The sequence below is a fragment of the Lampetra planeri genome, chromosome 49 (assembly GCF_965212315.1).
Source record: "Lampetra planeri chromosome 49, kcLamPlan1.2.h2, whole genome shotgun sequence".
Lineage (NCBI taxonomy): Eukaryota > Metazoa > Chordata > Hyperoartia > Petromyzontiformes > Petromyzontidae > Lampetra > Lampetra planeri.
The window spans coordinates 2,703,144-2,729,358 of record NC_136155.1 but is presented as its reverse complement, the minus strand read 5'-3'; the positions used below and the strand labels follow the sequence as shown (position 1 = coordinate 2,729,358).

Genomic DNA, 26,215 nt, shown 5'->3' with positions numbered 1-26,215 from the left:
AAGTGTCGTCTTCTTCCACTGAAGTCACCGCTGCCGTGATTCTGTTTTTGAGGTCATCCAGATTAGTGACGTCACGCGCGGGACACACAGACATTTTTGGCTCATTATTGTAGTAAATGGGGGCCGAGGGGGGGGGCGATTGGGGGCGGTTGAGCTGTGGGGGCGGGGGGCGGTGGGGGCGGCGGTGGGGGCTGCGGTAGGGGCGGCGGGGGTGGGGGCGGGGCGTACGGCGGCGGGGGCGGGACGTAGGGCGACGGGGGCGGGGCGTACGGCTGCGGGGGCGGGGCGTACGGCGGCGGGGGGCGGGGCGTACGGCGGCGGGGGGCGGGGCGTACGGCGGCGGGGGGCGGGGCGTGCGGCGCTCCTCCATTTCCTGTTCGTCCGCAGCCATTTGTCTCCTGGTGTGCGGAACTTCGCTATCGACTCGTAGGCGGCAATACTCATCGCGTCGAGAGTCGTGCGCTATCCGGAGCGATGTCTCAGGGCCCACGAGGTGGGTGTTGCAAGTGCCCTGCTGTTTGCAGCGGTTGATTCGCGCGGGACTGCAGAGCGTGGAATCGCCGCTCTACCGGACTGGTGCAAGGCCTGTTTGACTAGGCCGCAAACTACAATTGTATTCCCCATTGAATTGAATGCCGCCCCCACCTCTCCATCGACTGTTCATCGGCATTACTTTTGTATCAATACGTTTGCGCTCACATAGGAATACAGCGCGTGTTCTGTTGTGAGTGCCGCTGTTGACAATATGGTGCTGGGCGGCGTTGCTGTTTGTGATGTCAAGCCATGCCTGCTTAGAACAACACTCATGAATGCATTGTTGGTCAATGATACCCGCGTGGCCTTACACGCAGAGAACAGTCAGCCTGGCGGAAGTTTTCACGGTTCGATGGATGAGAAGTGCTCTTTAAAGCTACTCCTTTTGAGAGGGTCGCTTCCTTCGGCCAAGTAAAACATTGTGCGCGTTACAAATTAGCATTATAGCCGTGGCGAGCGCTGCTAAATCGTTCACAGTACACTGTTGAGTTTGTTGGTACGGTGTTTGAAATGGTTTAATATGCTCTTGTTTGCATGCATTCATGGACTTCGACATGTGTGTAATATTCTCTCGTGTGCGTGCGTGTGCGTTTATTATGCAAGGTAACGCAAGGGGTCGGCCACAGAGAGGGTGAGTAACTTGATGAAGTTACTGATGCACGTCTTACATTGCATGTGTAGTGAGTGAGTGGTGAGTAAGCGTGTGGAGTGAGGGAGTGATTGAGTGAGTGTGGAGTGAGTGTGTGTGTCGGGGCTATGTTTGGGAGTTGGCATTCGGGACCGTTACAGAAGACTGATTGCATTTCCATTGCTTTGCAAGGAGAGTAGTCTTGACCCCGTATTTAATCATGTGCTAGGCTTTGTGAGTCTGTCAGAGCCAAGGAAGTGAGACGCTGAACTACAAATAAAACATTTTTTCAATGTCTACAATGTTTTTTTTTCAAAAACAAAGCACCACGTGCCATCAGCTGGTAAAGCATACTGGGTGCTTCACACGTAACACTATCAGTCTATCCATATCTAGCCCTGGAGTGTGTCAACTGTGTGTGGTTTATCTTCTTGGTTCTTTCGGTAAAGTCACGTAGAATGGAAATAATAAAATAATAAAAATAAAACATAATAAAATAATTCTCACGACGTTTCGGCCACAACGCAAGCAGCCGTCCTCAGGTGAAGAACAGGTCTGTCGAGAAAACCAAGAAGATGAATCCCTGCAGTCACGAAAGCTTTAAATCGAAATGTGTGTGGTTTCTCTTCGTCCTCAGAGGCCCCATGAAGGGTTTTCGGAACCAGTCCGGGGAGCGCTTTCACGGGGGCCCTCTGGACAACCAGGGGGGTGGCCACAGGGGGGCACGGGGAGGCCGAGGCGAACCGTACTTCCAGGGTCGCCAGGGAGATGATCGTGGCTACGGTGGTGGTGGCGTAGGGGGGTACGGGCGGCGGAACGACGGCGATGGAGGACCTCCACGCGGATCGTACGGCAGAGGCCGCGGCGGATACAGCCGTGGTCCTTCTTATCCGGTGAGGGAGATGAAAACATATCCCTGTGATGTTCTGTGGGCCGTGGGCCCCAGACACCTGCGTTGTGTGTGTGTAGGGGGGGGGGGCCTAGCCAGAGGTCGCAACCGGGTACCCGATACCCGTATCCTACCCGATACCCGGCTACCCGTACCCGGCCAGGTACGGGTACGGGTACCTGTTTGCGACCCTGGTGCGGCCGGGTACGGGTAGGCCGTGAGTCACTGGTGAGTAACCGTTTGTCACTCATTTCGGGTAGGGTACGGGTAGGGAACGGGTACCCGTACCCAGCCGGGTACGGGTACCCATTTGCGACCCTGGTGCGGCCGGGTACGGGTAAGGAATCAAAACCCGTTTGCGACCTCTGGGCCTGGCTCCTTCTTACTTACGTTGTGTTTAGTCGGGGCCGCAGGGCGGGCGACGTCCGGATGGCTCTGAGTATCAGCAGGACGAGTGGCAGGAGTGGAAGCGCCCGTACCCCAACAAGCGGCGAGGCGACGAATTCGCAGGAGGTCCGCAGAGCAAGGTGCCTCGCTTTGACTACGGGAAAGGTGAGGAAGGGGCTCGGTCGCCGCCGCCGTCGCCCAACGTCACTGATTGCCGCCGTCTTGTTTGGTGCCCGGCCGATACCTCCTGAAGGCCTCGAGTTAACGGAAGATGCAGCTCAAGAAGTGAAAAGCCCCTATTTTGTTTTGTGTCGAAAAAACATTCACAAGTGGGCATGAATGGGCGCTTATGGATTTTTTAAATCAAATCATCCAGAATGTGCCCAATCTCTTTGACTTGGCTGGTAATGTTGTCACCACTGGCTCAGGAATGACCACGCAGTTATGTATGTATGTTGAACTTCATTGCCACCGTACATAGACAGCCGTGTTAATCGGAGGTGAGCATTAGCCTATGCTCGTTATCTAATTTAACAATTCTATGTTATGCTGCATTTAGGCAAATGTATAACCAAATCTCCCGAAATGTGACCATTTTCATCTGATCTTGGAAGCTAAGCAGTTGAGCCTGGGTAATGCTTGTTAGGTGACTACAATGTATAACACATTTTAGTTTGCTGCAGGGCTACACGATTGTCAGCAGAGGGCAATGCGGAAACATCTATTGTTGCTTTGTACTCCCCGCCTTCACCAACCCACATTGACCATCGTGGTGAAGTATGTTTGGTTAAGTCCCATGACATGCCCGGCACGGGGAGGCCGTCATCCAACAGTGGATTGACAAAAATGGTTGCACGTGTCCGTAGCACAAACCCCCCTCCACCTGACATCTCCATGTGAAACCAAGTCCTTAACTTTGTTTGCTTGAGCTCACACACATTTGTTTTGGCTGTGTATTTCAGAGCTTGAATAGCCACTTTGTCAATGTGTGTTTTCTGCTTAACGCAGGAGCTTGGGCCCAGATGAACAGGGACATCATGCCTCAGTATCAGCACAAAGCGAACCGGTAAGGCTCGTGCTGGATGGTTGAGAGTAGCAAAAAGTGCAAATGGGTGGTGGCAAAGCGTTATTTACGGGGGAGGTGGGGGGACCACGAAAGATGGTGACAACATTTTGATTTAAAGCTTTCGTGACTGCAGGGATTCATATTCTTGGTTCTTTCAGTAAAGTCACGTAGAAGGGAAACAAAAAAATAAAACAATAAAATTCTCACGACATTTCGATTGCAACACAAGCAATCATCAGGTGTGAAAACCACAGCAATAAAATGTAAAATTTTCTTGCTGTGGTTTTCCCTTGACGCTACTGATTACACGGTTTTGGTTTTGTAAGTCAGATCCTTTACACTCTGGGTTGCAGCTCGTCTGCGCACAGCAACGCGTCCATTCACTAGTTTGCACACAGCAATGTAGGTCTGCTCTTCAGTGGTCATCTCTGCTCTTGTCTCTCTCCCAAATGGTTTGTGACCACCCCAATATACTGTTGTGTGCTCTCTTGGTTAGGGTAGCAATTGCTGCTCAAGCCAGAACCAGCTGGAGCCAGTCTTAATTAAAAACATGTGCAGATTGGCCTAGATTTGAAGTTTTCGTGACTGCAATGATCCATACTCTTTGCTTCTTTCGGTAAAGTCACGTAGGTAAAAATAAAAATCAAAAATAATTAAATTAAATCGCGATGTTTCGGAGGTAACACAAGCTTCCGTCATCAGTTGGGACAACCACAGCAAAAAAACTAAATTGCTGTAGTGGTTGTCCCACCTGATGACGGAAGCTTGTGTTGCCTCCGAAACGTCGTGATTTAATTTAGTTATTTTTTAATTTAGTTATTTTTTATTTTCACCTACGTGACTTTGCCGAAAGAACCAAAGAGTGCAGATTGGCCTATCGACCAATGAGAGCACTATCAATGTAAATACCCGTACAAGATGCTGTCTCATGCCCAATCAGAGCCCAGCAGCGTGACTTAGAATTCTGGGAGGCTCTGATTGGTGAGCTGCAAGTGGGCCTTCAATTGTGCACTGGCTGTCTCGGAGTAGGTTCTGGAATCTTATAGGAAATACCGTCTGACGCTCCGTCCACTCCACGCAGGTATCTGCAGTTCTGCTCCCTGTGCACGTTCAACACCAACGACGACAAAGAGATGGACGCGCACATGGAGAGCCGCGAGCACAAGGCGTCGCTCAAGATGATCGACAAGGGCTTCCCGCAGGAGAAGAAGCTCTCACTCTATCTGCACGTGCGGTTCACACGGGAGGGGGGCTGCCCGCTATTAACGCGATCGGTGACATGGAGCGGTAGTGGATACACATTTGTTGGGAGGCGGTTGGCAGAGCTCGGTTGTGATGTTGACATCAGCCGCTGTCGCGTTGGACGTGGCTTGTCGGGAGATTTCCTGCCTTGGGAGGGGGAGGATGTGGGGGTTGGCTGCCATATTTATAGGGAACCGAGTCGTCAATCACTACAAAAGCAGTCGATAGAAGTTCTTACATTTTTATTGACTTCATAGAATAATCATCGCAGCTTTAGTTTGGCGATATTAAGAGTAGCTATTCCGTTTCAGAACGTTGAGAGTTGCTGGGACGTGCTTGGGACGACCGAGCGATCGTGGTGACCGAGTCTGTGCTCTTCTGCTGGGCATGTTGTGCTTCACCAGGAGAAGATTAAGGTGCTGAACAAGAAAATCGTCATGAAAAAGGAGCAATGGGGGAAGGAGGCGGGGCACGCCTACACGCCTATCGATCCTCTCAAAGGTTTGTCCTAATTCAGTGATTTTTCAGGTAATTTTATTTTCGCGTACAGATGCTTGGACAATACCAGCTACCTGTGTATGGGTTATTTTTTTAGCTACGGGAGGAAAATCGGAGAATTCAGGGGGGAGAAACCCTTGCAGAACAGTGATGCGCCCGAGTCGGGGATCATACCCAGGTCCTTCTCTCTGTGAGGCCACAAGCGTTACCACTGCCGCCACCCTGACCTCCCGCTCCGCTTTGTCGCTGACCACCCCCCCCCCCCAGAGGTCGCAATCGGGTACCCGGCTACCCGTACCCGTCCGGGTACGGGTACCCATTTGCGACCCTGGTGCGGCCGGGTACGGGTAGGCCGTGAGTTACTGGTGAGTAACCGTTTGTCACTCATTTCCCAACGTCTCGTCTCTTCTCACTTTTCAAGTTCCTTGAATCAACCCACCCGCGCCTGCAACATGGCTTCATCCCAGAGGTCGCAATCGGGTACCCGTACCCTACCCGATACCCGGCCGGGTACGGGTAGCCGGGTATCGGGTACGGGTACCCATTTGCGACCCTGGTGCGGCCGGGTACGGGTAAGGAATCAAAACCCGTTTGCGACCTCTGCCCCCCCCCCCCAGGCTTCTGGTTTCCGGACTGCATGCTGAGCATGAAAGTGTTGCGCTGCCCGTCGTGCCGCACTTACATCCCTGCCTTCGAGAAGGAGCTGCGCTCTCACCTCGAGTCCGCGCGTCACATCGCCAACGTCAAGGTAAGGGTGGGTGGGGTGGTTGGGGTGGGTGCCATGATAGCGGGTGCAGCGCCTCCCTTCGAGACAAACTACTCGGAGGGCCGTGTTTTATTGGTGACAGAGCTGCTCGGCCGCTTCGAAAGACACCACCGTGGAACCCCACGGTGGCTAGATGTTCACGACCTCGCCTGGTATGCAGGAGGTCGCCTGTATATTTTCAGTTTGCGTGTCTCTCTGCCTATGCTCGCGTGGATTTTTCTCTGGGTCCTGACTAAATTGTGTCGGATCTCGGATGCCAAGCGGTGTTTGAGCCTGGAGAAGTGCCTCGATAGGAAGACGACTGTGTATGACGGGCCCTATAAGGCTGCTGCAGTGCAACGTGGTTGGTAACAGATTGGGTGGGGACAGTAGAGGCCGGTCTCCACTCACTGAATTCCCAAGACGAAATTTCCTGCGAAGGCGCCTGATATCGTCCGATCTCTCAATCTTAAGCATCGTGGGCTGTAACACATTGGTCATAGGCCACAGCGCAACTAGGATGGAATCGGTTTTCACAAGAAACGAAACGTTGATAAGGAAATGCATGACTTACCATCACGTGTAAAGCTCTTGTAATTGAAAATTCAATATATTTACGCACGTTACTCAAATCCTTTGCCACAAAATGCCTGCTCTGTTCTAGTAAGTGCAGTTTTATCTTTAAAGTGTAACTACGGTTTCATTTTAATAAACAAAAAAAGTTGGCACCTGTGTACGTGGCTGATCCACACGTCGTGGGGTTGTGTGTGTCGTTTCCCCTCCAAAACTCACAATCAGGCATCTCTGGAGATGAAACTGAACAAAGTCAAGTACATTGCCAAGTGCGTGCTGACAAAACCCAACGACTTCAAGCGGTACGAAAAGTATTTGAAGGTAAGCGTGCCTCCATCCCCTGACTGCCGCGTGGTGCTTCGAGCCTTACTGCATGGCAGGCACGGTAGAACCATTACATGTTCACATTTATTTTTCATCTTATTTTTTTTTCACTCAGGAAAGCCTAAAGACTCCTTTTTTTCGGGACAGGGTCCTGCTAATATTGCATAAAGGGCGATGTTGTGAGTAATCTGCAGGTAATTTTGTCAGCATTGGGATGTTTGGCCAATAGCGGTTTCACCGCGTGTGTTTATACTTAGCTTATGAGAGGGAAGCAGAGAACCCGGAGGGAGCCCAGCGTAGAACAGGGGGAGAACGTAAACTCCACACAGAAACGCGACCCAGGTTGGTAATCAAACTCAGGTGCAGCGTGCTGTGAGGCACAAGCGTTCCCACTGCGCCACCCTGCAGCCCAAAGCAGTCCTGTCCTCGTTGGTGTCTCCCAGGTTTTAAGAAATCCTTCGATCAATTTGACTTTAATAATAGCGTGTCCCTAATAGACAACTTGAAGCTAACCGTTAATTTATAATTGCATAATCTTTACAAGAGTTAACGCGATGCCCCCGCCATAGACACAGTCGGAAAGAGCTCGTACAGTGACGCTTTCAATGATGTGGAAAAGCGTTACGGAAAGAATCGGTCCGTGATCTCCAAATGGGGGATGGTCCGTTTTCCAAAAGTCTTGAAGCTCAGTGGGACTCCCAAGTCAGAGTTGTACAATGGTCCAGTTGTAGTTTTTCATTTTGACACGCTTTCTATTAAATCACTCTGTTGTTGTTGTCGTCGTATCCTCAAATCTTGTAACTCAGTTTTAACCCACTTCCCAATGTGGTATCGACTGCAAACTTGGTATACTTATGTCATACTGATGACAATATTATATTCTATCATAAAAAGACGTAAAAAATATTTCTAAATCTTTTTTATATGTTATGTTTCGGCTTGGGTCTAATTGTCCACGCTCAACTGACGTTGGCTGTAAATCACCACGGTTCCTTACGTTATGGCAAGCTTCGGGGCCACTTCCTGGAGTCGTGGAGTTCTTCCATTACTAGTAGGGTACATTTCATTAAAGCGTGTTTTTAAAAAAGTAAAAAAAATTATTACTTATTTAATGACCGCACGCTTTTGTTGCGTGGAACTCTGCGCATTCTGACAAGTCTCGCCTCCTCCCCCCCGCCTCTCTCCGCCACTGGGACGCAGGGGGAAGATGCTTTCTTGGATAACGATGATGAGGAGGGACTGGGCAAGGAGGTGGCATCCGAGACATGGGGCGGTGGGGCCAAGTCGGAAGGCATGAAGAAGTCGCAGGGTCCGTCGAAGAAATCGCAGGGCGCGTCCAAAGCGCAGGTCGCGTCCAAGGCGCAGGGTGCTTCCAAAGCGCAGGGTTCGCAGAAGACAGAGGGCAAGTCGGACAAAGAGAGCAGTGCCACTGCCACCTCCTCCTCCGCTACGACCACGACGACGACAAAGAGCAGGCCGCAGGCGGTAAAGAAGGAGGCGGATGTCAAGAGCAGGCCGCAGGCGGTGAAGAAGGAGGCGGATGTCAAGAAGCAGAAGTCGGACGTGGGCGAGCAGGAGAAAGAACAGCACGTGGAGAAAGAGGAGAACGAACAGAAAGACGAGCAGGGGGATGTGGAGGAGCAGCGGGAAGGAGGAGAGGGAGAGGGAGATGAGCACGAGGAAGAAGAGGAGCAGGGGGAGGAAGAAGAGGACGAGGAGGAGGAGGGTGAAGACGAAGAGGAGGGGGATCACGGGGAGAAGGATCAGGAAGATGAACAAGAGGAGGAGCAGATGGAGGAAGAAGCGGAGGGTGAGGAAGACGATTTAGAGGATTTGGAGGAGGTTGAGGAAGATGCAGCACAGGATGAGGCTTAGGGCCGAGAATCCCGTTGCTCGTGAGGCTCACCGTGGCCACGCCTCGTGCCGCTTCCAAGCGTGGAACAAAACACGGAGGCTCTGTTGAGTTGCATGGGCCGGTGATCTGCCGGACCGTTTGGCCACCAAGGACGATGCGGGGTCAGAGGTCAACCGTGGCTGCTGACCCAAGAATCTATTTTTTATTTGACCAGGTAAGGCCCCCACTGAGCTGTGGGGCTCTTTTTCAGAAGCGACCTGGCCACAAATGATGGCTCAAGAAAGGAGCTTATCTTGTGGAAATTTATAGCAGCCCAATGCTCGAAAACACGTGCCTCCTAAACAGCGGCTGTGAACGATTTGGTTTGTGTTTCTCGTTAGTTTGGTCTCAAGTTCGGCTGCCGGCCCGGATATTATCGAGTACTTTGCTGAAGCATCCTAAAGGTGGATTTTTTTTTAGCGAATGTCAATAAATGTATTTTGTTAAATTGTCATGATTGGCGCACCTCGGTATTATATATACATACGTTTTGGTTGCGTTCTTTTAACGCTGAACGAAAAATGAAATGCATTTTCCCGTAATGGCCCGTAATATCACCTAAGAAATTATTTTATGACCTAAAACTTTCTAAACACTTTTGAACACGACTTAAGATTTTCATGCTTAAATATGGATAACCACAACTGGACAGGTATTTAAAAACGAACGGCGTACACTATAATTTACTAAACCAGAAGCTTGGCTCAAGCCGTGCAAGCTGATTGGTGTGGTCAGGGTGGTTACTGGGAGGGTAAGGACGGGGAATTCGGAGCGCACAGTCCAGAGCGTGGTGGAATGAACAGCTTGAAGTACCATGAGGTTTTTTGTTTAGGTTGTGTAAATATAAATGTTAAACCCGCCACCACCCGACAGCCAATTAGTAAGGTTTGTCACGTAAACAGAACGTGACCAATTCGTTACTAGTACAGCACACCGGTGTATTGGAGATTAAACCCACATTTGAAATTGTAGTACGATGTTTCGCCAGTAATTCCGACAAGCATCATCAGGCGACAGAATTGTGGAGAAATCTTGTTTCGTTAAATATTTAAATTATGCTATTGGTCGCGAAAGCCTGCGTGTCCAGCTTGAACTACGCTTGTAAACAAGTGATAATGAAACGTCTTTCGGTAAAGTCACGTAGATAGAAAAAGAATAAAAAAAATCATGACGTTTTATTATTTTTCTACCTCCGTAACTTTACCGAAAGACCCAAAGAGAATAAATTATTGCAGTCACGAAAGCTTTAAGTCAAGATGTAGGTATTGTTCCCCCCCCCCCCCCCCATCAAAAAATATTTAGAAATGTTTACCGTAGATGTTGGGTCCAGCCGCGTACAAGAATAAGTAAATTGAGGACTGAACGCCATCGCCGCCCGCTCGACAATTGACAACCGGACGCCACAGATCGAAAGCAATGGAGGTGTTGGTCTGGCCAATATTTACATTGACCTTGAGAGTCAGTCCCGCTCTCATCCTCGGACATGGTAAGGTGGACAAGCCGAGCACTGGCTATGCCCCGAACAACCTTGTGGCCTGTTCTGCTGTGGTCTGAATTCAAAGGGAGTTGGGAGAATGACATCACATCCCTGAGAGGGCTGTGTGATTGGTGAATCCGGGGTTTCATCACTAAATGCATAATAAACGATGTAAAACATTGGCGTGCAGTGTACGATTTCTGCATGTACGTGTGATGCCAAAATTGCCTTGTTAGTGTAAGGGAATTCTCATGTGTGCCATTGAGGTCTACATACATTTAATCATTCAAACGATGTGATGCGGTAAATTAATGTAGGCATGCTGATAATTTGAGCGTGTGCCTTGGATATATCCCGATTGGTGTGTCCGCAAAAGTGTCTAAAATCATATATAACCGTGTACAATGGATTAACCAATTATGATTACATTTGCGGGTATAACATGTTGCAGCGGGAAAAAACGTGAATTTTACGACGAACGTGATAACGAACGGATCAAAAAGGAATTCATATAGCCCCTTAACCAATAATTAATAATGGTACATGAATGTAATGGGTGGAATCGTAAATTGAATTAACGTATTGGGGTACAGCCTGCAACTTTTATATTGAGCAGTTGGTTATAATCAGCACAAACTTCAAGTTGGCCTTGTTTATAAGAGAGTTCAGCGTGTTAATTCGCAGTGTAAACTGTGGCTTTGGTGCAGATGGAGTTTTACCAAGTTTATTTGACCCGAGAGCCACTGACTCACTATAATGGCGAAGGGAAGTGATTTGGGACTTTGTAACTCGGGGAGGGGGGGGGCCCCTATGACGAGATTTAGGGAAGCCTTTAATCTAAAGGTGGTCATCAAAATAAGAGCATGCACGTTCACAGGCAGAATGAGCAGGTGGGTGGTGCTCACGGAAACAGGGAGGCCCTCTAGTTTGAAGGGATGAGGTCTTCGAGTTGAGGCGCAAATGAATGGGACAGGGTGTGGTGCTTAGGATCAGGTGAAAAGGGCGGACCCGTCTCTCTTATCCTACGCTGACCCCGTCAGAATGACGGACTCTTTACGGCAAATAGCAGGCACAGGCACACTTGGAAGTCGAGTGAGCAAGCGCCTACAGTCGGCTCCCGAGAGAGCTGGGTATGTGGGAGATCACTTGTCCAGATGAGGTCATCTCCATGCTGGGTGGTTCTCTTCAACTTCACAGCTGAAGCGCCGTGGAGTTTCTCATTGGTGTCCATCGCAGCTTCTCCGTGCAGGGTTTAGCGCGCTGCATGGGGACACGACACGGCCCGCACGTTTGACCTGAGCAGCCGTGCGGGGGAAACGAACATTGAGTGCCACCACAAATCAGAGCTTGAAAACTCATCGTATTCCTCCAGTTTTCCATTTTCTGATTTACGGTTGGCTACGTAGAGTGCGAAAGAAGTTAAACATACGTATTGTATGCAGTGCAAGAGCGCCACCTCGTGGCTACTGCTCCAAGTTCAAGGGGAGAGGCACTGCACAGGGCTGACGATGCCAGCACTTCAACCCCACGAGGGCCAACAGCACCACAGGTGTAGCTTGCACCAGTGAGGAGCCCCGCAGAGGATACGCGAGTGTAAGCCCTCAGTCTTCGACTGCCACTCCATTCGTTTCAACCACTGGCCATTAACCCCTTCTACCTTAAATCTTTCGTGACTGCAGGAATTCATATTCTTTGGGTCTTTCGGTAAAGTCACGTAGATGGGTTCAAAGAAAATAACAAAACTACGTTTCAATCGCAACACAAGCGGTCGCCATCAGGAACAGCCTCTTAAGTGGCTGTGTTGGTGTGAGAAATTTAACCGAAAATAACATCAGAAGGTAGCAGGATGGGAACATCACAGCCAGGTATGACTTAAACTGGTTAATGACGAAAATAACAACTAAGGTCGGAAGGTCCTCACCAAGCCTGCTTATTTTGATCGGATCCTGTCTTTAAACTCTTAGTGGAATTCCAAGTGTGCATCAATTCCATGCTTGCGAACTTTTCAGTTTCATATTTAGTTCCTTAAAGTCCACATACATGACCCTTGTCATAGGACTAAGCATTAACTAATCAAGTTCATTAAAGTGGCTGAAAAAGTATACTTCACAGGGATTAGATTTTTCAGTTTTTATTGTTATTTTAACCTTGGGATGGGAAATCTGCAAAAACTAAACACAGTTAATCATCAGACATTTACAAATTCATTTAAAACTACCACGTGACACTTGCAATTAAAACGGCAAATGGGGGGGGGGGGGCAGGGGGGGTAAAGCCAGGTAAATATGGCAGTCTCCGCAAAAACACCAGGCAAATAACGACTGTCGCCTCTCCGCTGTGTATATGAATTACATTTTATTTCGGACAATTCGACCTCCCCCATTTCAGGCTCAGTTGGGAGTGGAAGCATTTGTTTAAGCGTGGTGTGAAAAGCTAAAAAAAATGTACTAATAAAAAAAACTTCATAATTCCCAGCAAACAAAAAATAACCCTTTTGGGCGAAACTTAAAATTGTACAAAGTGACTCGGACCCAGCACACACCGAATGAAAAGTCAAATGGAAAATGGTAAATGCTTTTATATTAAAAAAATGCAATCATATCTATCAAGAGTTGAATGAAAAGTAACAACAGGGGAAAACAGCCCTCGGTTGGAACAGCTGCACAATCAAGGGCGCTTAATTCACACACTTGCGTTTAAAAATGGCTCTCTAAGCAACGGCCTCAGACCAAGTAACAAAAAACCTTGTCCTTTTTAATAAACCTTCCTTTGGGTGGCATTACATCCTCCGTCACTTAAATATTTTAAAAGATGGACTTTACGAACGTCAATCAAAAGGTTTCACTTTCTACGCCTTTTCCCAATTTTCACAAAAAAACTGACGGCGATCACACATCGCCACGGACACGTGCGTTGCGCGTAAATGATGCTGCACAATCTCCCATCACGGGGTCCTTCGGGTTATCACGAGAAACATGAAAAACAAAGAAGCTAGCCGGCCGTACACCTGCAATACACGGCGATAGAAACACCTACGTTTTCTCAGACGAGAGAGCCCCACTGAAAATAGGTGGAATTCAAACAGCCGCCGCTGCTGTTGCCCGAAAGCTTTACTTGCCAAAAACACCAACAACCACATTGTGAGAACTGCACGGGGAGGAAGGACGGGGCGGACGCTTGCGGCCGGAGGGCAGCACACACACACACGGCTGGCACGTGCTGCGGAGGAAACGGCGTCGCCACGGTTGTGACCGTACAACGCTTATTCATGGAGCTCCTCCCCCCCCACCCCCCACGCTTTGAAGCTTAAATACGAGGGGCGAGGGAAGATTCGTCGGCACCACGTGCGCCCACTAAACATCGAGACATAGTTGACAGACTGCCTGACATAACTGCCGCTTTCCGAGGCGATCGCTAAACGAGAAATGGTCCAACGCAACGAACGTACGCACGCACGCCCTCCCCCTCACGACTGCCACAACTGCACTCGGTCACTCGGCCACAGACGTACTCTTTTAAAGTATACAAGCCTTCTGGACAAGGCCACGTGTTGCCCATCTCCTCTCTCGAGCTTTACACCACCGCGCCACTACTGTGGGCATCGCCAGGAGTTGAAGTAACTTCACCACTTTTAACGCCCGCGGCGGCGACGAAAGCTCGCGAGAACAAACGCTCGGCACGCGGCCGACCCCGGGAACGCCACGCCAGTGTTAACAAAGTGGCGAGGCAAAAAAAACCTGCACGCTCGGTTTATTCTTGTAAAGTTTCAACCAACTCTGTGCAACACCCCCCCCCCAACCCCCAACTACTTGTGGGCAGCTCCCAGCACCCCCCCCCCCCGCGAGCGCGCCCCGCCCCCCCCTCCCACTCTCCCCTTACTCATTCCCCTCGTCCTGCCCCTCCATGGCGCTGGCCCCCTCCGCTCCGTTCTCCCCTGGGTCCCCCTCGGTAAAGCCCTCGAGGGCAAAGCCTTCCGCCACCTCCTCGTCGTCGTCGCCGCCGGGCCCCTCCACCTTCTCCCCCGCTTCTTCCTCGTTCGCGCCTCCTTGCTGGTGTTCGCCGGGCTCCCCCGCAGCGGCGCCATCCTCCTCGGTGGCCGCCCCCCCCCTCCTCCTCCTCGCCGCCCTCCTCCATGTGGCTCTCGTCGCCCTCGTCGCCGTGCCCGGCCTCTGCCTCGTCGTCGTCGTCATCCTTGCTCACGTCTTCGTCCACGAAGGGGTCTTCGCCCTGGTCGAGCGGAACGCCGGGAGAAACCGGAGGACGCACGGAATCGAGTTGCGTCAACGAACGGAATATCACACATCTTAAGTTCCCTGCAAGCAGGGCGAACCCCAAACCTTTCCCGCCCACCTTGCTAAAGTAACATGCGACGCTAGAATTTAAACTAATTAAGCACAGCGTCAAATTGTACGCGATCAAATATTATCGCGACGTCAAACTTATGCCGATCAACTCGCTCCCACTACGAGGTTTTAGCTGCAGGTGGGCGAGACCTGGAATCGAACAAAGGATCTCAGCGGCAGCGGCTCAGCAGTGACCCAAGCCACCTGGCAACCTCAAGGCTAATGCTACTTTAAAAGAATCGTTACAATCCTGATAAAAGTGTGGTACAGAACATCTTGTAGTGGGGCGAGCTGAATGTCAAATGCCCCTTGTCGGCTTGCGGGAGGGCCTTTTGCTCATAATGGCCCGTGGGCCGCACACACAGACTGGGGTTTAGAGAGGGGGAGGCAGGTACTGGCGTATTTTGGATCTCACCTTCTTGAAGCGCTCGTAGTAGATGGCGTTCTTCTGGCTCGTGACGACGGAGCGCGCAACGTGCACCATGTGCCGCTCGCTCACCTCGGTGTAGCCCTGCCACGGGGGAGGGACGTGGTTTAAATAAGAGTGGGCCAATGCGTGCTCGCATCTCGGGCCAAATTTTCCGAGTAAAAAAAAATGTACACTGCAAATATTTCTAAACTGGCATCACACGTGGCAACATCACCCCCGAGAGAGTGTGAAACTACTGCAGAAACACAGCACCTTCGCGATCGCCTCGTGCTACAAGAACGGCACGAATAAGAAACGTACCAAATGACGACGACGAAAAGCGTGAGACAAGACGCGTGGATGCGTTCGTGCGCGCCCGTTACCTGCTCCGCCTCGATGTGCATCATGGACTGCATGTGGCTTATGACGGGGCCCCGAGCCAGAGGGATGAACATCTTGCAGGCCAAGCATTGCACCACGGTGGCCTTGCGCATGCAGTCAGTCAGCTCGATCCCTGGGCAGGGGGGAGTAACAGCAAGCAAAGACGTGTACGTTTAGAATAGGGGTGAGGAACACTTTTTCCTTACCGGGGGGGTGGGGCAAACAGCACCTGGCCACGCACAGAGAGCCACCTGGTCACCTCTCATGACCCAACGCTCATTGGAGAAACGCAGGTGGCTGCCGTTAGCGGACTGCACTGCGAGCGGCATCCCGAGTTTGATTTCCAGCCACGGCTAACGTTGGTGACGAGCGATGTCTGAACCAACAGAGACACCCCCCCCTCACCCCTCCTTTCCCTAACCCACACCAATTGTTTGACCATACCTTCTCACGCTGGTGAATATGGGTTGGTGACAGTGGGGATGTTGTTTGACAAAGGTCAGCGTGGCACTGGCCTTCACAACCAGCAGTGGACTGACAAGGGGCCGTACACGTAGAGCGATCGACTTCGCAACCTTGCGGCTGAGAGTTCAAATCCTGGTCGAAGGTTGACTAATCATCAACCCTCGGGGATCGATAAAATGAGCAGCACTTTGTGCGGAGAAGTGAAGGAGAAACTCGCCCTCCAGTCTAGCCACAGGACAATGAGAGGCGTCGCGAAGCCACAGTCTGAAACGAGCGTATGGCAAAGCGTTCCAGTGTGCATGTGCAGTCCTACCATCCAAGGGATCCTTGAAATTGAATGGAGCGCTGTTGGCCTCCTCCCAGGCCTTCCTGCCAGCGGTAGTTTTCTTCACCTTTCTGAACAAATTCGCCTGGGGAGCAGAGCAACGCAGCCGACTTAAAAGCCGCGGGCAGAGCGCACCGACACGACACCGGAATGTTATTATTTTATTATTTATTTATTATTTTATCTTTAGACGTGACTTAACCGAAAGAAACAAATAATAACCGGAATGTTTGTCATCCAGCAATCGGCAGAGAAACGCAGCGCCCCACATCGGGGTTTGCGCTTTACACGTGTTGAACTTCTTTCGCACCGTATGTCGCCAACCGTGCTAATCGGAGGTGCGGGAAACCAGCGAAGCAATCGCGCAGTGGAAGGGCTGCTACCTTTATCTTTAATTTGACACCACCGCACCAATCGAAACTACGCGCGCGGGGAAACTCGCCTGCAGGAACGGCGCCACGAACTTGTCGTCGGGGAAGTGCTTCTGGACGATGGCGAGCACCTTCTCGTGCTCCTCACCCTCCAGATGCTTGGTGATCTCCTCCTCGTTGCTGCTTGAGTACTTGCACAGCGAGCAGTAGTACTTGAGTCTGCAAGGAGATCGTGGCGCCGCACGTTAGCGCTGTCCACATTAGCAGCGGGCGGCGTCTACCCGCACGCGAAATTAAAATTATTTTTATTTTACCAGGTAAGGCCCACAGAGCTTTATAGCTCTTATTCAGAAATGACCTAGCCACAAACGATAGCTCAACCAAGTGGCTTACTCTAAACGCGTGTTTCTAAGTGTGAAGGAAAAAACTAGAGGACTCGCAGAAAAACCCCCGTGACCACACACGGCAAACTCCAAATATACAGGCGTCAGGATTGGGATCGAACCCACGACCTCCTGTATACCAGACAAGGCAGTTAAGATCTCGCCACCACAAATTAACGCAAAAAAGCTCTCGGCAAAACGTTGAACACCGTGCCGAACACCACACACTGCGGGCCGATAAAACATCACGGACCCTGACAGCACGACCACAAAAACCAATGTACTGAAAGCCTCGGTTGTCAGAGGCAATATTATAATACATGATTTATATTTTGTTTAGGCTACGTAGTGGATCTGGCAAATTATTTTGCGCCAGAGTTTGTACGCATCACAAGTTAATCCGTCTGGATAATGCTCAACGCTCTCTTGAGCTTTGAGCATTATCAAGTCCCAAAAACTATCAAGGCACCAAAGTGTCAGGTTCTTTGAATTTTTGCTAACTTTGGTGTGTGTGTATATATATGCACCATGTGCACTAGCCCATTTAGATAACAATCTTGATTTTAAATGTAATTCTGAAACTATAATCACTATTTATGCCCAATGATGCCACTATTTCCATTGCGGTACATTTCTGGTAACATATCCTAGTTAATATAAATGAAACATTTTTATACAGACATAATAGGAACCCAGAAGACTGATGCTCACTTTGTAAAAAAATAATCAAGATACATCTTTAAAATAACTTTAGTGAAATATACTTATTTATTTAACAATTTAGAGTTAACAATGAGGCTAAAGATCAAGACCATCGCCCGTCACATTCCTTTACAACAAACGCCGACTGCAGGTAATGGAGGTAGTCCTTGGAAAAACGCTCAAAAGGCACCACCCACCGAGACGATTTTCTGCACTAAATCTTCGCACACGTTGGGCTTAGCACTAACAAAGCGGCCACCTGAACGGCAAAGCTCTATGCGGTACAGCCACCGCCGATGGAAGCCGTGTGTGTGTGTGTTAGAGCAGGGCACCTGCCTGGCTTTTTAATAAACCGGTGACTCACCTCTTGCTTGTTTTCTCCATCATTTTGACCTTGCTGTCTTTTTTCTCTTCATTAGGAAAGCAAAAAAAACACTATTTAGGACAGTGTACTTACACGAGCTGAGATTGTAAACATTACAAACTATGAACCTCAGGAAACATGAAAAAGTAAAATCTGAAAAATGTTTTTACAATCAATGTGCGTTGGCTATATATATTGTTCACCAGTGTTTAATACACGGTCATATTGAAACTCGCTCTACGTTGATTGATCGCAGATGATGATTGTGGTTAAACAACAACACTGCAGGTGATATTTTATAACCAACTGGAACTCAAGGAATTGAACGTGATAATACAAATCTGGGTGCAGGTCTCACTTGTCTTGTCCTTATCGTGCTTAGCCGCCTTCTTCTTGGTGCCGCCTTGGTTGAAGTTCTTCCTCTTCAATGCTGGATTCATCATCCAGGGCATGCCTCCCCTCTGTGGAAACTAAATTCAGCAACACGTGCCTCAGAACGCGGCGACCAAAATGCACGGCAGCTCCACGCACGAAACACTTCACAAGCGTACCGCGCGCATTTGGTCGGGCGGAAGCCACGCGGGCCTCTAAAAAAACCACGCGGGCCTCTAAAAAAACCACGCAACAAAATGCATACCGTGCATTTTCCATGACTAAACGCAAATATAAAAAATGTTTTAGCAGGTAAGGTCCAATGAGCTCTACAGATCTTTTTCAGAAGTGACCTGGCCACAAATGATGGCTCAACAAAGTGGCTTATCACATGGAAATGTATAGGAACAAATATAGTCCCCAAAAGCATGTTTCTAAATGTGGGGAGAAAAACTGGAGAAAAATCCACGTGATCAAGGGTCATGATCGAACCCATGACTTTCCGTATACCAGGCGAGGTAGTTAGCATCTCGCCACAATGGCCCAGTGGTTTATAATGCATGGTCAAGTGGTTCGAGGGGACAAAGTTGTATACGAATCATCAGGTGATCAATTAAAGTGGCTCTGTACGCTCGTGAAGTGTTTGAATACAGTGTACAATTCTGTACATATTTTCAGTTAAATCCTTTGAACAAAAAACAGTGAAGGCCTGTCGAACTGAAATGCAGGGCCTTTTTACACTCACCACCATTTGCACTCATCGTTTTCCATTTTACACAGTGTGCATGATCGCATTCCTCGTGCATTCACACACGCGCGCACGGATAGGTTATCTGTGTATGTGAAATATGCACAATGGTATAAGTTATCAGAGAGAGCGAGAGTCCCGCAATTAACTCATTAAAAGGCGGCTGAAGCTCAAAGCTGGCAGTGCTGCCAGTGAGCCTGGGCTGGTGGTACTTACGGGACGGCCCGGGAAGGGGTTAAATCCGAACCCTCTCCCCCCGCGGGGGTTTAACATCCCGGGAGGCGGGGGCCACATCCCGCGAGGGCCGCCACGGAAAGGGGGGCCTGGCGGCGTCGGCGGCCCCCCGCGCCTGCCAGGGTGGAACCCCCGGCCGTAGGGACCTTGCCACCCCCCCTGGCAGGGCGGGCCCCCCCACCATCCACCTCCTCCTCCGCCACCCTGGCCCGGCCACTCGGGACCTTCGTTGGCCCAGCCGCCCTGGCCGCCCGGTGGGCCCCACCAGCCAGACTTGCCTCTGCCGGGGCCGCCTCGGCCGCCCGCACCCCGGCCGGACCCCCCTCCTCGACCGCCCACCCCAACGCGGCCTCCTCCACTGCCACCGTTGCCCCCGGTCATCCCGCGGATGGCACCTCGGCCACCTCTGCTGGGGCTCTCGCGATCGCTGGGGCCAGACGAGAAGCTTGAAGCCCCATAATCCTGCTGCTGCTGCACTTGCTGCTGCACCTGCTGCTGAGACTGCTGCGATTGGCCAAAACTGCTCTGCTGCTGGCCATACTGGCCCTGCTGTGTCCCATACTGGCCAGATTGTGTAAACTGCTCCTGTTGTTGCGGCTGTTGCTGCTGCGTTCCGTACTGGCCGTACTGCTCCGTCTGCCCATACTGGCTGGTCTGCCCATACCCGTAGTTAGAGGAATCAGCCCTGTGGAATGAGAGGAAGAAACAAGTGGAATTACACGACTTTTTAGAGCGATTGTGAAAATGCCAATCACAGTGCATTGCCAACAAATCCACTGACGTTCATTTCGATGTACATTTAACACTTGCATTAGGTTTAAAGGTTAGTGAACTGTGAACACATATGACCAAATCATCCAAAAGCAGGTAATTAAAATCCATCTTGAGAATTTAAGATTCCTCAATGTTTTGTTGAGCCATGACATGAATTACGAGGAAATGCATTACACGGCCTAACACACAAAAAACCTATGTGTAAAGTAAAAAATTAATGTTTGTAAAGTACCACGTTGTTTTAATTTTTAAGTCCGCATTGGTGGAGGTATATATGGGTCTTTACTCCTGTACACGTGTTTGCAATAAAATGTCACTGACAATTTTGAAATTACATAACACGGCGCCAAATAAATCATAACAAACATTTTGTCTAGAAAAGCATGCTTAAGTGCCCGAAAAAAAGGCTGCCAGGGTCAATAGCACAAGTAAATTTTGTTTTAGTGCTCAACCTAAATCGCAAACCAATTTACTCATCAGAAAGGGTGCTACATAAATTCGGAATAGAATATTTATACTTGAATCTGATGAGCTATACAGCTCTTTCACAGATGTCCAGTAAAGGCAGGTTAGAACGTTACGACAATAAACATGGCCAAAGGCAAGATAGTAAAGTTATGGACTGTTTCCAAGTGGATGTTTAGTGCCACGATTGAGCCTGTTCTGAACCAAAGTCTAAGGGCGCCGTTAATGTAAAATGTCGGCTGTGGCAAGCATACGTGAATATTGATGCCATCGGTGACCGGGGGGAGGCGAGGGGTGTTGCAATGTAATTTCAGCATGATGGGCATGGTTAAGCAAGGTGCCGAGATTTAGGTATGCTCCCTTATAGGGCAAAAGTGGAGTGATCCAAAATCAGTGTCGTTGAACGGCATGACCAAACGCGCGAGTCTCGAAGGCCTACGTTTTCTTTCCTTATAGCCTCATGTCAATTGACGGCTGGATGAGGCCTCGCCATGTGTTGTCAGTCGGGGAAGTTGTTTGACCGTACTTCAACATGGCGGTTGGTAAGCGTGAGTCCCAGGACCAGGAATTAAACTCAATTTGGCATGTTCAGTGCGACGTGCTAATCACTGCACCACCACTTCACCCCCCCGTTCAAATATACTTGATATTTAATCATTTGTCGACAGACTACAACAGACATGTAGTAGTTATCATGGTCACTTACCCGGTGTGCTGGGTGGGGTAGGCAGAGGTGGCAGCTAGAAAAACAAACAGGTTTGTTAGGCCCCTGCCAATAACTGCAACAACAAAAATGTGTATTTGCAATTGCCAAAGACGCGTTTTAAGACGGAGTTACCATTACGAGTCAAATGATCTGCATGGAAGAACTGCTTCAAAGATGTCAATCAAGTCTTATGAAAAACATTTTAGCCGCTGGTAAAAAAACAATGTAAACAATGCAACTAACAGGCACTGCACATCTGGTGGCATGCATGAGGGGCTGGTAAGAAAGAACACTGCACTAAGCCCATCATGTTATCAAACTGGTCTCTGCAAATACAGCAAGTTCAAAGGTGAGGCGACGGTCTAGAAATTGGTCATTGACATGCAGCCATCCCAAACGCAGCAAAGTAAATCGTTCTGAGGAGTAAATTAGCCCATGGAATGGAAAGGAAATTGCATACACTGATCGGCTGGTGTCCCATCAGACTTCAGCATGTTGACCACCTGCATTAAGAGGTTGGCTGCAGTTGAGCTGTTTTGTGCACCTGAACCTGCAGGGCCTTGAGACCCAAACATGAGAAGGGGGCGAAGAAAGAAGAGAGGCTATACTCATCGTAAATAAAATGCGCTGCCTCGGTGAATTGCTGGTTATATATGAAATGAACAAGTAATTCAGTGGTGTGTTTCACTACGGAGATGAAAACACTAATGCACTGACTGGCTCTTGCCCTGAACATCAGGATGCCAAGTAGAATTTTTAACAGGCCACACTCTGCTATGGAGACTTCGTGACACAAAAGCCAATCCAGTGTTCGCCTGGTTATACGGAATGCCACTGGGATACATTTATTCATAAGGTTCGTTGGGCAATAGATAATCTGAATATGCTAATGAAATTCACCAATAATTGTTTGACTTCTTATATCTGCATTTGTTTTCCCACGGTGCAAATGGAGTTAAAAGGCTTCATGGAAAAACCTGGCCCTGTGATATTGTAATTTTTTTAGATGCAATGAAACCCTCTACAATTAAAGATCTGCACAAAACAGAAGCTGCCAACTTTTACTGGAGTAAAAGATCTCCCCTGTAAAAAAAGAACTCTGATCTCAATGGGCTACATCTGGTCATACATACGCAAACCCTATATCTACAAAATTAACATGCATATTCTACAGTTGCAAGCATGAGACTACACATTAATATGCTATTAAATGGTGCGTATTTAACTGCACTGCCAACATATCCACAACTCCCGCAATATAACACATTACACCCCAGGGCTAGCAATGATGGAAGACAATTCCCAATTCTCTTTGAAAACAAACCTTCACAAAGCTATGTTTGCATCATATTTAATGACAAAAAATACGCAAACTCGAGGTCTTGTTGGGCAAACAGTCGTGTTAATATCTAGAGCATTTATGTATACTCTCGGGTCTTTACAAAGCCATCTCTTGACATAACGCTTGCATGCGTGTTGGCTCGTAATGCTATTGTCGTAGGTATGGATGTCGCTAACAATTGGGTCAGGTTCACATTCCCTGCACCTGCTGGATGTGTCCACATGGCAATGAGCCAGCACTTCTGGGAGCAGCAATCCTTGCATGTTATTGATTCGGATGAATGCATCTCGAGTGCAACCAATGTGACCAACTCCATCCACCGCGTCGGTCAATAAACGGAGTAAAAACAAACTATTCTGAAAATCCACTTTAGCTTTTCCAATGTCAAAATGTGTTCTAAATCTATAGTCAAATGGTTAAACTTAGTTGCAAAAAATAAATGTTTGCCGACCAACTTCTTGTGTTACTTCGTACATCAGTGAAGGCGATAGTTCGGACGTAACTTTGTTCAGAATCGTTAACAAAAAGTGTGTTGCACGTGCAGTATTGCAGTGATTGGCTGAACGTGGCACCACTGGGGACATCATGGCAATGCAATGAACATTCATTCTACATGGAATTTTTTTTTACTTTACGTGTGATGGCATGAGTATGTTTAACAACAGAAAAATGGACATCTACATTTGTAAAGGAAAATGAAACTAACCTTGATTATTTTACTGTTTATTCTATTTGTATCTTATTTAGTGATGTACAACTGCTCAAAGTGTTTGGTTTCTTTGGCAGGCTAAAGGTTCAAGGCCTTGTCTAGATACCTCCTGAGTGAGGCGAGCCGGGCGTCCACGAAAGGGGGTGAATGGGGGAGGGAAGAGAGCCTTCCTAGCCCGTACTCTAAGAATGAATCAAGACGTGCACTGACACTACACCGACTTGGTATTAAAATGTAACTTATGAATCAGATCCAATGGAAGTTGTAGCGTTAAACATGAGCTGTTGCACACAGTGCTGAAAGTTAAAAATGTTAAAACTTCGGCTAGTTTAAATTCTACGGACCAATTTTTCTTCTTCTAATTCAATCCCTTCCAAACCACCTAAGCCACAATTCCGGCAGCTACGACAACTTTAATGTTACTCGATGCATTGCGACCGATGTCGTGAGGATCATTAATATAGAGACGGCTGCAGAGACTGCATCTTACACACGGCGGTGTATTTGCGCTTTTTACATTTACCCATGGCACCTGTGTTTGCAGAGGCGTTATCTGCTTGTCCATAACCGTATCCGGCGGTGTTGTAATTGTAACCATCCGTAGGCCTCTCCGAAGAGTAAGCGGGCGCCGCTTGTCTTGAGTCGCCAGAGAACTGGTTATTACTTGTGTTAAATGAATCTAAGGTAGAGGCCGCACCATACAACGAGAGGAATATGTAAATCGTATATATTAGCCATGCAGATAATACTGAAATACACACCTATAAATACAGATAAGATAGAGAGCCGAAACTACTGTCCCCGCATAATTGTGGCAAGAAAAGCAGTCTTAAGTACTTTTCCTAACCGCTCAACCCTAAGCGTAGACTATATAATTGGCGTTAATACTTTTAACTGAAAACTTGATACAGTAATTTTGCTGTGACGGTTCCACCTGAAGACGGAAGCTTGTGTTGCCTCCGAAAAGTCGTGATATAATGTATTATTTACCTACGTGACTTTACCGAAAAAACCAAAGAGTATGAATCCTTGCAGTTACGAAAACTTCAAATCGAGAATTATGGAAGGTCTTTGGACAAAAATCTGCTTTACGATTGGCCAAAAAAAATCCATGAGCACCGGTAGCGTTCATATTCCGTTGCTTTTCCCGCATTTGCGGGCACAGTAGGCAACTTCCTAAACTCTGCACATTACATAAGTACTAATACAGGATAAATATACACACACACGTTTCTCAGAGGTGTTTTCAATCCTATCTTTCAACACGTTTCCTGCTCTGCCGTGTGGCGCGCCTAGCACTCGCCGCTCTCCTCCGAACATAACCTCAACTAGAATCCCTTTCCAAGCTGTCCAAGATGCGTGTCCCCCCCCTCCCCTTTGTCACACGGTATTCTATTTACCATTTATACATCGTGGCCCGATGGAATTGAAGCTTACCGGTAGACATTTGAAAGCACCGCTTGCGATTTAGCATTTAAAATGCGTTAAATTCACACTTTGGCAAACGTTAGGCCTCGCGCAAGGAGAATGATGCGACTTCAGCAATGAGATGTGAAATAATAAAACAATGGAACAACAGCAGTGTACTGCGTTTGGAAACGAATGATAAAAAAGATATACAGTTCAAGCAATCGCTTCTTAATCGCCCCATCCCAGATGCATTGTTAACGTGACGACCGGATGCTCAAATAACGCGGGCTGGGGGGTATTCAAATTCGGGACCAACATCTTGCTTGTCAACAACAATGAGACGCATCTCATTGGAAAGCTTTTAAACGTCTGGAGCAGATGTATCAAATTACTTCAGAGCTTGTTTTATTGTTTAACACATCTGCGCGGTCAAAAAAAACATTGGTTTCCCATTGATTGTAACCCGGCGGCCTAGGCACCATCTTAAACACACAAGCACCGATGCAATTAATAAACCACCACCACCACACGATCAATGTTGTATTATAATGCACTTTGATCGTGTGATTTTGTACTATTCGGTTCAAAGTCCAAGGTAATCGCCGATACCAAGGGCGGCCCTGCTGTAGGCCATGACCCCGCGCGGCTGTTTAATCGACGTAAAAGTCGCGTTCGTTTCCCTCACAACTCTCTTTACACGCTTCGCTAGCCCGCTCGCAGAGGCAACATTGTCGCTGTAAAGTAGCGAAACGTGCATCATTAACGTCGTTCTAAAATACGCAATTAAAGGGACGCAACGCGCGCAGCCTGAACCAGGCCCAGGCCTCGCATCACCGCGCTCAAACCGACGACATTCACCACGAACGGCGCATAAAAGCGACCAATTTTTTTTTTTACTCTACCGGCATTTAAAAACACTCGTTCTTGCTGAAGGCCGATCGGCTTGAACGACAGTGAATGCGTGGTAGATATATTGTTTGTGTGCGTTTGTACCCTGGTAAGAAAACGACATGATTCGTGCTTTGCCTCGTCCACCCCCGCGAGCAGGAAACGCGCGCGAGACGCCGCTCAAACGCCAGCAAAAGCGAGATCCCGAAACTCAAAACGCCCCCAGGGCAGCGCCGCCACGTGGGCTGGACGATGGTTGCGAGGCGTTGTCCTATGTAAAAGCGCCCCCAATGCGTTTTGCTTTTACATTGAGTCCACGCTCAATCGCCCCTGGTCGGGATCAACGTGCGTGACTGTGAATCCCATGCGCGTGCCAATTCAGAGATGTAACCTCTAGATGTAATTTCGTAGCACGCATAGGTGCCTAATGCTTTAACAAAAAATGAAATTACATAATTAATGCTGTACCTGGAAATGTAACCCCGATTTGCCAGGTGTTGCCTTGCTCACTTAAAGTTATACTTCGATTCATTCCATCCAATAACCGTCAGTGTTTTTGTCATTATA

At 48.7% G+C, this 26,215-nt stretch overlaps 2 protein-coding genes across 2 annotated transcripts; one reads left to right on the top strand and one right to left on the bottom strand.

The window, feature by feature from the left end:
* Nucleotides 1-358: 358 nt before the first annotated feature.
* On the top strand, nt 359-10,436 carry LOC144734033 (uncharacterized). The gene is made up of 10 exons (XM_078616070.1): nt 359-493; nt 1,138-1,165; nt 1,800-2,055; nt 2,453-2,603; nt 3,447-3,504; nt 4,586-4,733; nt 5,151-5,247; nt 5,862-5,992; nt 6,788-6,883; nt 8,087-10,436. Exons 1-10 carry the CDS (start codon nt 475-477, stop codon nt 8,759-8,761), a joined length of 1,659 nt encoding a protein of 552 aa, XP_078472196.1. The 5' UTR covers nt 359-474; the 3' UTR covers nt 8,762-10,436.
* Nucleotides 10,437-14,136: 3,700 nt separating this feature from the next.
* Nucleotides 14,137-25,868, bottom strand: LOC144734031 (uncharacterized). The gene is made up of 12 exons (XM_078616068.1): nt 25,754-25,868; nt 23,883-24,029; nt 21,760-21,858; nt 21,300-21,333; nt 19,337-20,039; nt 18,359-18,470; nt 18,001-18,046; nt 16,623-16,770; nt 16,169-16,265; nt 15,393-15,523; nt 15,016-15,111; nt 14,137-14,484 (listed from the first exon to the last, which is right to left on the bottom strand). Exons 1-12 carry the CDS (start codon nt 25,770-25,772, stop codon nt 14,137-14,139), a joined length of 1,980 nt encoding a protein of 659 aa, XP_078472194.1. The 5' UTR covers nt 25,773-25,868.
* Between the last annotated feature and the right edge of the window lie 347 nt (nt 25,869-26,215).